Here is a 14,271-nt window from a genome sequence, read left to right as displayed (position 1 = left end):
TCTGTAAAATCTTATCACACCGAAGGTTATGTGTTCACGGGCTCACTGGATGGCTCTTTCTCGCCGCCTGCGTTCGGTGCTCTTGAGTCCTGTGTGTGGCCTGGATCAGGACGCTGTTCTTTCTCTCAAGCTTGAGTCCCTCTCGCTCTGACTCTCTCTTCTCCGAGTTTACAGTCTTAGTTTATATAGCAATCACGTAAGGCGGTGACATAAAGGTGGATTGAATATTGACAAATCAACAAAGAGAGGTAAGACCACTCCTCCAGGAGATTAACTCAAGGATAAAATCTCATCTAAAGAGAGTACTCCAGATTACTAGGAGATCAGCTCAAGGGTGGGATCCCAAAAAGGGTGTGTTCTTCCCTTAGTTAGTAATCTACTTAAATAGTTGTAATAAATCTACTTCTAATATTTCTAGCAATGTCATTCTGTATGAGCACAGTAAGAGATATAAACTTAGTTTGGTTCTTCCTGAGAACATCTCACTATACATTCCGCAGTCCTCAGGCCAGCTTAATCTTCCTAGCTCTAACAGGGTCCTAGTCTCGTTGTTACTTACTTTGGATCATGACAGCATTTGTCCATGATCATGTCCTCAACTTATAGTTGAGTATCGTGGCACTTTGGCCTGGCCCATTTCAATGCCAGGGTAGCTCACAGCTTGCCCTGGGTCCATTCAGTCCATCATCGGGACCCTGCTTTGGGGGTGCTAGGAACTAAGGGCAACTGAGTCAAGAAAGCAGATGCCCAGGAGTAAATATTATTCGGAGTCAATCAACTCCCAAGTTACAAAGCATAATATTAACTGTCTTCCTGTATCCACACAGAAAGGGCATTGCTTACAATACAAGTTCAGTGTCCTTAGATGGGTATGACCTGATAAACCTAAGCTACCTGAGGAAGGACAAAAGAGTGTTATCCTACAATTATCCACCCCAACCCTTCTACATACAGGATATCCTCAGTGGGAAGAACTCGGATTGTGGGATCAAGCATACCTGGCTCATATTTTGGCATTGTTAAAACATCAGTTCATCTTTTTTTTAATATTTTTTAAGATTATTTATAATACCTACATCACAGAGTAGCTGAAGAAATAGGTAAGGTAAAGGTAAAGGCCCTCCCGTTGTTCGTCGATTTGCTCGAGCGGGCCCAGTAACGTCTCCATTGGAGACTTTGTTGTTACTGTGTCTGGCATATCGAATACTCTCGGTAGCTTGCCGGGCTCTCCGAGAGGGGCAGAGGAATTGAACTTGGGTCGGCCATGTTGGCTGCGTGCAAGGCAAACGCCCTACCGCTGTGCTATCGCTCTAGCCAATGAGGCCAATATATGTGTGCAAGTCTGTCTGATTAGACAATCCAGGCTTTTGTGTTATAAATTCTATATATAGCCACTGTACTTGGCACACGGGAGCCATTCAATATGGCAGTTATTGTCACATAAATGCTCTGACATATAAATACAGGTCATCTTAGTTCCCTTCTTCTCTCTCAACTTCTCCCTACTCTCAGCTTTCTTTCCTTCCCTCTTACCCAACTTTTCTGATTTACTTCCCCTTACAGCTTTGTTTCTAAAAACACCACTACAAAAAATGCTGGAGAACAAGCCTGGAGATGCTGCCACACAGAGAGGGAGTGATTTTGGGGATGGAACGATAGCACAGTGGGTAGGGTGTTTGCCTTGCACACGACCGACCCAGGTTCGATTCCCAGCATCCCATATGGTCCCCTGAGCACTGCCAAGAGTAATTCCTGAATGCAAAGCCAGGAATAACCCCTGTGCATTGCTGGGTGTGACCCAAAGAGAAAAAAAAAACCAGAGTGATTTCATCTGTGAGACCCCAAATTCGCCTTAATCTACTTTCCTTTGATAGAGATCAAAGGATGGCAATACCTTGGTTGATTATTGCCCACAAATCTATTTCTATAGGAGTAACACCTACGTAGGCATGATGAGCTACTCAGGTACTAAGGCATTAAGTTTCATGTCTGTCAGACTTCTTCAGTCAACCCACTGTCTAAAGGCATGGTTTCAGCATGAACATGTCTAAGAATTGTAATACTAAATGAAAATGTTTATAATACACTTTCCTTGTATGACAGATCCGAATGCTGGACCCTGGTGTTATCTTAGGAAGAGTTGGGGGAAACTGCTTGTTGCTAGAAAACATTCTCTCATTTAGGTGAAAGATGTGTGAATTTTTTAAATGGTAACATGAGAAGTGTCAGGGGAGGAAGTCAAGGAACTGTGTTTCTGTGTGTGTGTGTGTGTGTGTGTGTGTGTGTGTGAGTGTGTGTTTGTGTGCAGTTTATAAATTCCAGCCCTGTCTTCAGGCCCTTTGATTATAGTAAGTGCACAGACTGTCTTTGCAAGTGAATAAAAACAGCGCCCTCTAGAACTTGTTCCCCTTGACCAGAGTCTCTGGAAGCTAGGGGAGTGAAAACAAGCTTCCAGAAAGGAGATCTCACTTCCCGATGAATACAGAAAGCCATTGTACAGCCACTGTGGTCACAGAGAATGACTAAAATATCCCAAAAACAGGATTGTGTAAAAAAGTCTCTCACATAGGGTTGTAGACCCAGCTAGGCTCGAGGATTACTCCTGGCTCTGCACTCAGGAATTATTCCGGGAGTACTTGGGGACCATATGGGATGCCGCAGATCTAACCGGGTGGGTCGCAGTGCAAGGCAAATGCCCTCCCCGCTGTACTATCATTCCGGCCTAACCACCTAGACTATTCATAGGAGGGAGAGGTGGGGAGATCTCCAATCTGGTCCTTAAACATGTTCCCGGAGCACCTCTTAAACCCGAAACTCAGGAAGAGTAGGGCAGAGCAGCCCCGGCCCGACTCACGGATCCCCCACCTATCTCTCCACAGACACAGCAACACAGGGGACACGGGAGATGGAGCTTCTGAGCCTTTATTGGCCCGCGGCATGTGCTTGGGCCTCAGTGGTGCTCATAGCCAGTGGGCAGAGGGTTGACGTGGGGGTTGTGGAACAAGGTATGGTTGCCGTCCCCCCAGGCAAAGCGCTGCGGAGAGAGGGAGAGAGCGAGTGGTCAGTGCCCGTGGTCCCCTGCGGGCCACCTGCCCGTCCGCTGTCCCCAATGCCTGACCTCCTGCCTACCTTGGTGCGGATGCGGAGGTGATGGTAGGGGATGAACTCAGGGCGCTGGAGATGGCCCGCGTGGAGCCAGGAGTTGACCGTGCAGAGGGCCACGCTGGGGAGCGCCAGCATAAAGGTCAACATGCGCCAAGTGCCAGCTGCAGACAGGGAAAGGCAGGGTGAGAGAAGCCCCAAGGCCAAGGAAGCTGGGGGGGGGGGACTCTCGGAGGGTGGGAGCATCCCTGAGAGTCCCCAGGGGCAGGGGTGGGGTGGGGCGGGGGTGGGGGGGAGGTCAGGAACCACAGGGTGTGCCCACTCCCCACTCACCTCCTGCCCCTCCATGGTCTCCCTTGGCCGCGCTGGCAAAGCCACGATTCAAAGCCCTCAGAGGCAGCGCCATCACGGCTATCTGTCACCGTGGCACTGTCCTTGCTAATTCCTTCCTGTGGCCTGGCGTCCCCTCCCCTCACTTTGGGCCAATCGCTTATTGAGGCTGTGAGAGGGACAGCTATTTTGGGGGCCTTCTATATTTAAAATGACACCTGACTCTGTCAAGTTCTGCTCTCCAGATTGTGGCCTCTTATTTTGGTAAGAGGACATTGGAAACAGAATACACTCTTCCTTCTACAGTTGCAGGGAACTATTTTGTTCAATACTCTACTCCGAGTGACCAGCACATGGTAGACCTTTAATCTTTGTAGAATGAATCAAGTGTCCTTCAGAATCTTATTTTTAAAAAATCTACAAGACGTATAATAAATTGTTCCTTAAATCAACATTTCTCCAATACTCTACTCTGAGTGACTGGCACATGGTAGGCCTTTAATCTTTGTAGAATGAATCAAGTGTGCTTTAGAATCTCATTTTTAAAAAATAAAATGTATAATTGTTCCTTAAATCAACATTTCTCAAGGCTGGAGAGATAGTACAGCGAATAGGGCGTTTGCCCTGCACACAGCCGACCCGGGTTCCATCCCAGGTATCCCATATAGTCCACCAAGCACCACCAGGAGTAATTCCTGAGTGCAGAACCAGGAGTAACCCCTGATCATGAGCATTGCTGGGTGTGGCCCAAAAAGGAAAAAAAAAAAACCTAGAAAAAAAAATCAACATTTCTCTGGTCCTCTGTGGGGCCCCAGGACATCCCAGGAAGACCACAGGTAAAAATCATGAAAAGCGGGGCACAGATCAGGAGACTAAGGTCCCAACCTAGTTCAGGAAAACAACTGGAAAGAAATAAGGTGCCACTGGGGTAAAGGCAGAGAAACACTGCCTTCAAAGATACTTCTGAAGTTTAAAATAGCAGTGTGCCATTTTTTTTAAATCACTGTGAACAAAGTTACACAGCATATGAAGGGGAAGCTGATTCTTTGTGGCTGCAGGAACTTGCTGGCCACAGAGGGTCAGTTTGGCTTTTTCCATATCAATCGGACTCAAAAGCTTAGGCTTACCCATTTCTTGCAATGTGGGGTCCTGGTTCTGCTTCCTGTTTGCAGGGCTAACTTTCTTTTTTTTTTTAAATTTATTTATTGAATCACTGTGGGAAAGGTTACAAAGCTTTCAGGTTTAGGTCTCAGTCATGCAAATATCAAACACATTTCCCTTTACCAATACTTATTTTTTACCATGAAGAACCCCAATAAAACCCCACCCCCAACCCCTCCCAGTCCTTGTGAGGCAGATGAATTCTAGTTAACACTCTATCTGCTTTGATTAGATTCACTGTTTCAATAAAAGATTCACCACTATTATTTAGAGTTTACCCCCCCCCAAATCAGACATGCTAAAAAAGCATTGTGAAGTGATTTGCTTTCTACAGCTGGGTTCAAGAATTAAATGTTGGTTTTGGATTTCTGCTATTTTACCTATTGACCCTGGAAGTATTTCTACTGAAAGTCAGATAGTTAAGAAATTGGTTTATGTGTTCTGGAGTCGTGGCCGTGCTGGAGAGCTGCTCGTGGGGGGCAACTGGTGGCCTCAGTAGGGCGTGAAGGGCGGACCGGAACGCCCCCCTTCCCATGAGGTTTTAGTCGCCCCCATACCCCCGGCTCATACCTGCTGTCCACAAGGCTCCCATGCGGCCACCATCTTTCTTTCCAGAGAGGAGAGGGCGAATGGGGCAACACCCTTTCCCCTCCGGCAGACTTGATGGCCTGGATTAACGCATAGTCCGTTCACTTTTCTGCTCCAAGCTGCTGGGTTCTGCATTAAGTCCTTGTGCTTCTGGGGCCATGGCTGTGCTGGAGAGCCGCTCGCGGGGGGCAACTGGTGACCTCGGTAGGGCGTGAAGGACGGACCGGAACGCCCCCCGACCCATGAGGTTTTAGTCGTGCAGAGCTAACTTTCAAGCATACGATGTTTCAACACCAATCCCTTAACTAGTGTCCACACTTCCCTCCACTAATGTTCCCAGTTTCCCTCCTGCCTCCAGCAGCCTACTTCTATGGCAGGCACAGTCACTCTCATGCTATATGTGTCTGGTACGTGTGCTTGTTAGGCAGTCTGAGTCACTGAGACATGGACCACAAAAGAAATTATTTTTCACAAACGCTCACAAGGCTTGTCCAGATCTTGTGACCAAAAGCACCCTTCTCAGCCACCTTTTATTTGCTGACTTATTATAATCCCATCCAGTGAAATTCAACAGAGTAGGAAAACTCAAAATAAAAAACCGAAGGTTCAGGAGGAACATGTAACAAAGTTTATACTAGGAGGCAAACAGTTAACAATATCCAGGAAGGAAAACATGCTCAGTTACAATTTCTGGGGTAGAAAACATGGTTGAGCACTAGGCTCTGTAAGTCACAACTTCCTCACACTTGGGGTCTGTGATAAACAGAAGAGGATGATTACATCTAAAGATTAGCTAGGTCTGAGATACCTGAGAAGGGGAAGCTGCTTCTTTGTGGCTGCGGGAACTTGCTGGCCACTGAGGGTCAGTTTGGCTTTTTCCATATCAATCGGACTCAAAAGCTTAGGCTCGCCCACTTCGTGCAATGTGGGGTCCTGGTTCTGCTTCCTGTTTGCAGGACGGTGCCAAGGACTCATCCTCATGATCTGGTTGGTCACCAACATGTGTGTGAAGAAGACAGTTTTTGTTGAAACTTATTTAGAAATATGTGAGGTGAGAGGAGAAATCTCTTTAAGAGAGAACACTGGTTTCTTCAGAGTGGAAACAGGCAAAGAAACACAAGCAACAAGACAAATATTCACGGAGAACACTGACTTCAAGAGCAAATGTACAGCACTCACTTTTATTTCTTTTTCTGTTTTTCTTTTTAAATTGTTTGTTCCTTTTAGGCTCTGTGATTTGGTATCATGCATATCGCCTTACCTCCTTTCAGCATCCAGTCCTCCTTCAGAATAACTTCTTCCTCTGTCATTATCCTAGTGGTTCCTTCCCTAGCCTATCCCTCTGCCCTCTGCAGTGACAAACATCCTACGAAGGACAAGTTCTCCTGCTCTTTATTTCTATTGCCTTTGGGCAGTGTTTGAAATAAACCAATTTAGCATCTAGCACACAAGACTAGCATCAGCATATGTAGTAGCTTCAATTCTTTGCAAAGAACAGAATTCACCTTAAAAGAAATGAATGCTGGAGAACTCTACGCTAGAGAGACTTATAGTCTGCATAGCCATTCGGTGAACAATGCACAAACCAAACTGCCTGTGGGATATCAACGCAGTTCACATTGCTGAAGCATTTAATCTGAAGTGAAAAACCTTCAATGCTGGTCTTCGGGAGAATCCTGGAAATCAGATTCTCTCACTCTCAACCAGATTCTCCCACCCTCTGGTTTCAATCCAGGAAAATAGATCTTTAAAGTGAAATCTTGAGGAGAGGGAATGTGACTCAAGTAATATATTCAGCAATATATGCCCCAGACTCCAATAACTATGGTGACCCCTGAGAGTATCCCACCCGTCCAGATGGACTCTATGCAAGTTACATCTTTGAGCTGTTTCCTTTTTTTTTTCTTTTTGTGTCACACCCGGCGATTCACAGGGGTTACTCCTGGCTCTGCACTCAGGAATTACTCCTGGCAGTGCTCAGGACCATATGGGATGCTGGGAATCGAACCCGGGTCAGCCACATGCAAGGCAAACACCCTACCTGCTGTGCTATCACTCCAGCCTGTTTCCTTTTTTGATCAAAGAATCATGTGAGCAGCAATTGGTAACATCTGTGCCATTATCTGTTCCCAAACTTTGAGAAAGTGTTATGAAGAAATAATCCTGAGAATGTGATTCTCACCAAAAGGTTCGCTGATGCCAAAGAGACTGACTCAGAAGGAAGGATCAGTGAGAATGGTATGAAATTGCACCTTATATGTCTGATGCTGGCAGGCTGGAATACAAAATCTCCTTTACCAGGGTGATGATGCAGGGTTTATATACCAGAAGAGAACAAACACGATGGTGGTTACATCAGCAGTCTACACTGCAATCAATATACTGGCTGCATGACCTTGATAGTGGTAGGGAAGTTGACCAGATGCCCAGTATGAGCTAGAAAAAAAGAACTATGAGTGAACAGCACATCCTCAGCCTTAAACTCAAACCTTATCATTCCTTTAGCATCTCCTTACATCATCTGGACCATTACTGGAAATATACAAAACACATGGAATTTTTAGACAAAATCCTCAATGGGAGCAGAGGACAAGTTACCCAGTGGGGAACCCTGGGTAACATTGATTGAATAATGTGGAGTATACATTATGGGGTCCATATGATGGTCTGACTATGAGTATACTCAAAGTCATCCTCTTTTGCAAGACTACTTTACTGGTTTGTGATACTTCTTCTTGTAACTATGCCAGAGTCTTAGAGAATTTGTTCAGAGTTCTGTTGGTATGTTGTGCCAGTGTGGTAACCTGACATTCCATAGAGATGATTGTTCTGCTAGGTGATACTGTAGTCAAGGAATATCACCTTGTAAGTACCACCTGGTCTTAATATTAGGTGATGCATTTGGGTCAATGACAGAAGGTAAGATACTGGGACCACTTTTGAAGAACAGTTTGTATGCAGTTCTACATTTAGACAGTCATAGTAGGCATCCAAGTCCACATGGACCAATTCAAAGAGATTGCAAGTATGAGTATGGCCAGGCACAAAATTCATAAGTCTAGTTCTCCTCTCCAGGGAGGGGTTATGAGCATTTGGGATAGTTTTGAAATCTTCCAAAAAGAGGTGTGCATGTAAACGGCTTGATTGCTCAAAATATAGGGACTGGTACCCATTGAGTAGTTTGTACACATGTTTTGTCAAATAACCTTGTTGAGGATGGGGTAGTGGGATAGATTGTGGAGGAGATCATACCTATAGGGCAGAAAGAACACTCCATCCCAAATCATTTAGGTGTTAGTGTGATTTGAGTGTAGTGGATCTGTGTAAGTTTGATGGTTAGGATAGAAACACTGGTTGTGTGATTGGCCAGAACTTTGATTTGGAATTTCATATCAACAGAGTCACCTTGGGGGAAAAAGATAGTGAGTAGAACCATCATGATGTCGCTTGGACACTGTGTATGGTTTGGATATATATCCTGATTAGAGGATATGTCAAACAGAGTGATATCAAAACTATTAAAGATATTTAAACATTTTAACAACTATTATGCAAATAATATAACAAATATTAGTAGGGCTATATGAACACTTTATCAATGAGGTTGCTGGAAGATTGAAGGACTGGACAGATCTGATACCTACCTGATCACTGTTCTGTCCTCAACATCAATAGAGAATCTGGTGTAGGTGTTCTAAAAATACATATTTAATGAATACTTGAATCACAGTACTTTGAGCATATTGCCTAGATGTACAAAACCCTGGATTTAGTTACAAAGTTACAAAGCTTTCAAGTTTATGTAACTTGATTTCTTTGGAATATGTCTCATGCCAAGGACACCAAGAGCTGTCACTAATTCAGGCACAAAATGCTCAGTTAACTTCATAACTTGTGCAAGGTTGAGACTGTATTAACTCCTGGTCAGAGTTTGAAGTTGCTGGTCCCATGCAAGACTTCCATCTCATAATCTATGTTCACTAGGACAACCAGCAAATAAATAGCTAAAATAGTGGTTTGTTAACTTTAAATATTTTCTAAATCATTATAACCACAAATGTTGTTTATGAAAGACTAAAATTTCATGAGACCATCCTGGAAATTTGTACTTTTCTCATCATTAGATATTTATATGCAAAGCACTGATCCAAGTAACAGCATTGCTTTCCATTGTTTTTCTATTATCATTATTGAAATCAGTGAAACTGCAAAATAACCAGGAAGAGTTAGATGTAGTCTCTTCTGTGGCCACTTTAACTTTGCAGAGTGTTCACATTATATATTGAGACAAAAATCATTCTGAATCTTAGCATAAAAAGGTAAGCAACTGTAAATGAATCCTTCACTCAAAATATCTTGAATGCCTCTTGTGAGTCATATACTGTGTCAGGGTTTCAGTTCATGGAGACCAAGCCTATCAGTCTACTGAAGAAGACAGGCAGGAGGCCAGATATTTCATATGGCTCATAATGCACTGCTGCAATTACCACACCAATTGTAATCAGTTTGGGAAATTTTCAGTGGAGCTAGAGCTCATATGATTTTTATAGGAGACAGTTTAGGAAACAGAAAGGAAAAAGAGCATTCTAGGTAACTGATGGAAATTAAACAAATGCTAAGTACAGAGAAGTGAAGGGGTATGGCCACTAAAGTGACAGAGATAGGACAAAGCTGAATTGGAAATCCATCTATGCCATGCTGAGTCATTTGAATTCTATTATTTAACCATATTAGAGTGGAGACCAGAGGTAGGTATGAATTCTATTCAGCAGGAAAATGACATCTTATTGGAGTCTGGAGCTGGAGGAAGGAATCTAACTGGATTTTTTAAAGTTGTTCAAAATAATTTATTACATTTAATATTCCAGTACAAATTCCACCACCATTACAACTTCCCACCACCATTATTTCAAATGTTTCCACTCCAACCCCCAAAACCTGCCCCCAAAGCAGGACCTCAATAATTTATTTTGTATTGTTTGGTATGAATAATCCACTAAAAATGATCCAAAAAGTTTCCTGACAAGAAAGTGTGTGAAGTTCGTTGTATTTCACACTAGAACCATTAAGTCCTTGTCTTGGTACATCATTTGGGTAAACTATGAGACGTTGCTCCAGGAATTCTAAAATTTTAAATACAGTGATACAGCTGAGATTAATTTAAGTTTTTAATTAACCTCAGATTATTATTTAAAATAATAAACTGGATGTAACTTTGGAGGTCCAGCGGCATCTCTGCAGCATGTTGCTCTCTCTTCCGAGAGATCTATTTCTGAATTTCTGACCATTAATAAGCTTATGTGGCACTAGAGACAATTCTTGGGCATGACTACCAGAAGCACAGGGAGATGGGGGAAGGTGGCTCATTCTGACTCCACGCGAGCCTGGAGAGTTCAGTCACAAGTCCCGCATACGTGGGTTTTTCAGGGGATTCATTTTCATGCATGGGGGGCGGGGGGCGGGAGTCTGTGAAGGTTAACTGTGAGCATGGTGGAGATTGGGTGCTGGAGGCTTGCGGCTGGGGTTCTTTTGGGGCACACCTGTCCTCCTCCTAGGTGCCCAAATGAAATCAGCCTGGTAAGGGGTGGAGAGAAATCTCTGCGTTGTGCTACTCTCTTCCGTGATTCATTTGTAAATCTCTGGATCATGGCCATTAATGCACTTAATGCCATTAATGGCATCCAGAGGCAGTTAATGGGCATGACTCTGGATTCTACTCTTATCTCAAGAACTTTAATTCACTTTGAGGATACTTTTGTGAAAAGTGTGAGGAATGATTCTAACTTCATTTTAAGTGTGATATCCAGTTTTCTCATCACCATTTGTTGAAGAGATTTTCTTTGCTCTACTTCATATATTTAGCTCCTCTGCCATAGATTAGCTGACCGTAAATCTGGGGGCTTAATTCAGAACTCTCAATTCTATTCCATTGGTGCAGTTTATCTTTAGGCTAGTACCATACAGTTTTGATTATTATAGATTTGTAGTATAGTTCAAACCTGGGACATGCAATGCCTTTTCCTAGGATTTTGGCTGTTCAGGGAGTTTTATGGTTCTACTTTGAGGAATTAAAATTTCCATACAAATTTTAGTAGGATCTGTTTTGTACTTTAACACAAATGTCTTACCTCTAGTCCATGACATTGCTTTTAATGCTGGAAAAGATTGAAAGAATCTAAAATAGTGCCTTGCACATGGTAGATGCAGAATGAATCAATAATATGGTGCTGTCATAAACCCTGGATAGTGCTGTAAATTTCAGAATTAACAGACCCCTGAAGTAGTCAGGGACCTAAGTCAAAAAAGACCATAGTTCAAATGGTAAAGAATATGCTAAGTTCAATCCCAGACATTATATGGTCCCCTGAGCACAGCCAGATATGACCCTAGTAGTTCTTTATAGGAACCATATGATCTCTGTGAAAATTAACAAATAGCTGTAAGAAATATTTCAAGACGAGTGCATCTGAGACTATAGGAATGGAAGGGAGAATGTTTGGTGAAAATGAAAATGTTGAAGCAATGTGAGAGTAAGTACTCTCAAATCTTTACCAGAAATGCATGAGTTTTGATGTTCATGTGAGTTCCTGCCTGGTCTCAGGAACACTCCAGGTGGGGAAGAAGGAAATTATTTTTGCTCCAAGTACAGAATCTTGAAATATTTCTTTTAATGTAGGAGTACTGCTATTTATTCAGCCACCGATTAAGCTGACTGAAGCTGGCATGGACTCCACATTATTTTTTTAAATTTTTTTTCATTGAATGTTTATAAGATAGACCATTATAAAGCTCTTCCTGGTTGGGTTTCACTCATAAAATGATCCAACACCCATCCCTCCACCAATGTACATTTCCTACTACCAATGTTCTCTGCTTCCCTCCCACCATCCCCAACACGCCTCACCTTCCCCCAGACTGCCTCCTGTATGGCAGGCACTTTTCACTTTCTCTCTGTCTCTTTTTCTCTGTGTCTCTGTCTCTGTCTTTCTCTCTCTCTCTCTCCTTTCTCTCTCTCTCCTTTTGTGCATCATAGTTTGAAATGCAGGTACTTAGAGGCCATTGTGTTTGTTCAGGGCTTCAGTATTTTTATCGGGAAAGAAAGGCTGGAGTAGCTTTTTTAACTGGGTGGCAGCTTTGTGGTGTGAACATGACTGCTGAGGCTTTCTGAAGTACAGGGAGATAGAGGGAGCTAGCCCATCCAGACCCCAAGGAAGCCCGGAGATTTCAAAATCACAAAATCAGCATACCCGAATTTTCAGCAGATTATATTTCATTGAGGTACATCATGAGATGGGATGGTAGAGTCTGACTGGGGGCATGGTGGTGATTTTGGATTGTGGGAGCAAATGACTGCTGAGAACTATGCTTGGGCAGGCACCAGGATGACCCACTACCCACTTTGATTTACCCCAGTCTGTTCAGCCTTGCACGGGTCTGAGATTAATTGCTGCTTTTGATCTCTTTTGAGATTTATTTATGAGTCTCTGAAGCAAGGCCAGTAGAAGAGCTTACATAATGGAGCTAGAGTTGGTTCCTGAGGGTCTGTCAGTGCTTCCAGGAGTATAGGGAAGTGGGAGGAAGGCAGCTGATCTCAACCCCAAGGAAGCCTGGAGATTTCAGTCACAAAATCTGCATACCCAAATTTTCAGCAGATTGCATCTCAATGAGGTCCGTCCTGAGACGGTGGAATCTGGCTGTGGGCGTGGCAGCGATTTTGGATTGTGAGAGCAAGTGGCTACTGGGGTCTGTGCTCAGGCGGGCACCAGGCTGACCCACCCCCTTCAATTTACCCTGGTCTGTTCAGTCTTGCCTGGGTCCAAGATTAACTGAGATTTTTTAAAATCTCTCTCGAGATTTATTTATGTGTCTTAAAGCAAAGCCAATAAATGAGCTTGTATAGCTGTGGGTGTGGCTCCCACATACCGAACTTTTAACCATTTAATTTCTTGGAAACTTGGCCCTGAGTTGATGGGGTCCAGTCAGAGGCACAGCCGCAGTTTTGGGGTGTCAGGAAGTCTGAAGTTTCCATCAGGCTGCTGATGCACTCATCCTGCAGGTACAGGTTGATCTACAGGCAGCACTGCACACCCCCCTTGAAATATTTTAGCCTAGCTAAAATTTTAGGCCAGATTATTGTCTTCAATTATAAAAATTGCTTAGATCTGATGTCTGGGTCTTGTTCAATTTCTTTTTCTTTTTCTCTCTCTTTTTTTTTTTTTTTTTTTGCTTTTTGGGTCACACCCGGCAATGCACAGGGGTTACTCCTGGCGGTGCTCAGGGGACCATATGGGATACTGGGAATTGAACCCGGGTCAGCCGCATGCAAGGCAAATGCCCTACCCGCTGTGCTATCTCTTCAGTCCCTCTTGTTAAATTTCTTGCCTTCGTGTTTTCTTTGCCTACTCCATGCACTGCATTATAATGACTCTCTCTACCTAATGCTATTGGGCTGATGACCCATTAGTAATCGTGGGTAAATTAGTTAAAAACTAGTAAAGGACTGGAAAACTGATGGGACAACTAGATTCCCCTGTCATCATAACTAAGTGCACCAAGTCCTGGGGGAATCCCTTTGAAAGCTTATCAAGTAAATTAATCTGACAACAATCTGTTATCAGCCACTTTCTCTTATCTGAAGACTCACATTTCTAACAAAAGTGCTATCATAGATAATAACAACTAAAAACCAAACGCATATCAGTTGTATTATGTCCTCATTAGGAAACTGGAAAACCAGAAGCTCTGGAGGGAAATGGAAAGCAGGAAAGTGTACAGACCTTGAAGTGGGAGGTGATTTGTGTGCGCCTTTGTGTTCAACAGACACATCCTGCATCCCTACATCCCTGGTCACCTTATTGTACTGTATATGCTTCTCTGTGGGAGCTGTTGTCCACCCAAGTTTCTGAAGCGGTTTTGAACTTATGTGGAAAGCACATGTGTTACAGCTAACTTTTGTGTCAACAAAAGTATGGTAGTCTAGCTAGAAGCATTCTTTGACATAATCAAGAAAACCTCTTAATGATTACAGGAAATTGGGAGGGGCATTGAATGGAAATTTCAGAAAAGTCTTAAGTGAGGAATGCCATTACC

General features: G+C 43.4%; 1 protein-coding gene across 1 annotated transcript; it reads right to left on the bottom strand.

Annotated features, from left to right (window-relative positions):
- Positions 1–2,904: 2,904 nt before the first annotated feature.
- Positions 2,905–3,574, bottom strand: LOC130045016 (cytochrome c oxidase subunit 6A2, mitochondrial). The gene is made up of 3 exons (XM_056137722.1): positions 3,436–3,574; positions 3,130–3,266; positions 2,905–3,034 (listed from the first exon to the last, which is right to left on the bottom strand). The coding sequence occupies exons 1-3, from the start codon at positions 3,506–3,508 to the stop codon at positions 2,951–2,953; spliced, it is 294 nt and encodes a 97-aa protein (XP_055993697.1). The 5' UTR covers positions 3,509–3,574; the 3' UTR covers positions 2,905–2,950.
- Positions 3,575–14,271: the final 10,697 nt, after the last annotated feature.

This window comes from Sorex fumeus, unplaced genomic scaffold (assembly GCF_029834395.1).
Source record: "Sorex fumeus unplaced genomic scaffold, SorFum_2.1 ptg000126l, whole genome shotgun sequence".
NCBI lineage: Eukaryota > Metazoa > Chordata > Mammalia > Eulipotyphla > Soricidae > Sorex > Sorex fumeus.
This window is presented reverse-complemented; position numbering and strand designations above follow the sequence as displayed.

What these genes read in the sequence shown, in the direction of transcription:
- LOC130045016 (XM_056137722.1), bottom strand. Translation starts at nt 3,508, where the DNA reads ATGGCGCTGCCTCTGAGGGCTTTGAATCGTGGCTTTGCCAGCGCGGCC. An exon ending in AGACCATGGAGGGGCAGGAG is followed by an intron (nt 3,267 to 3,435) that starts GTGAGTGGGGAG and finishes CCCTGTCTGCAG; the next exon opens with CTGGCACTTGGCGCATGTTG. An exon ending in ACCTCCGCATCCGCACCAAG is followed by an intron (nt 3,035 to 3,129) that starts GTAGGCAGGAGG and finishes CTCTCTCCGCAG; the next exon opens with CGCTTTGCCTGGGGGGACGG.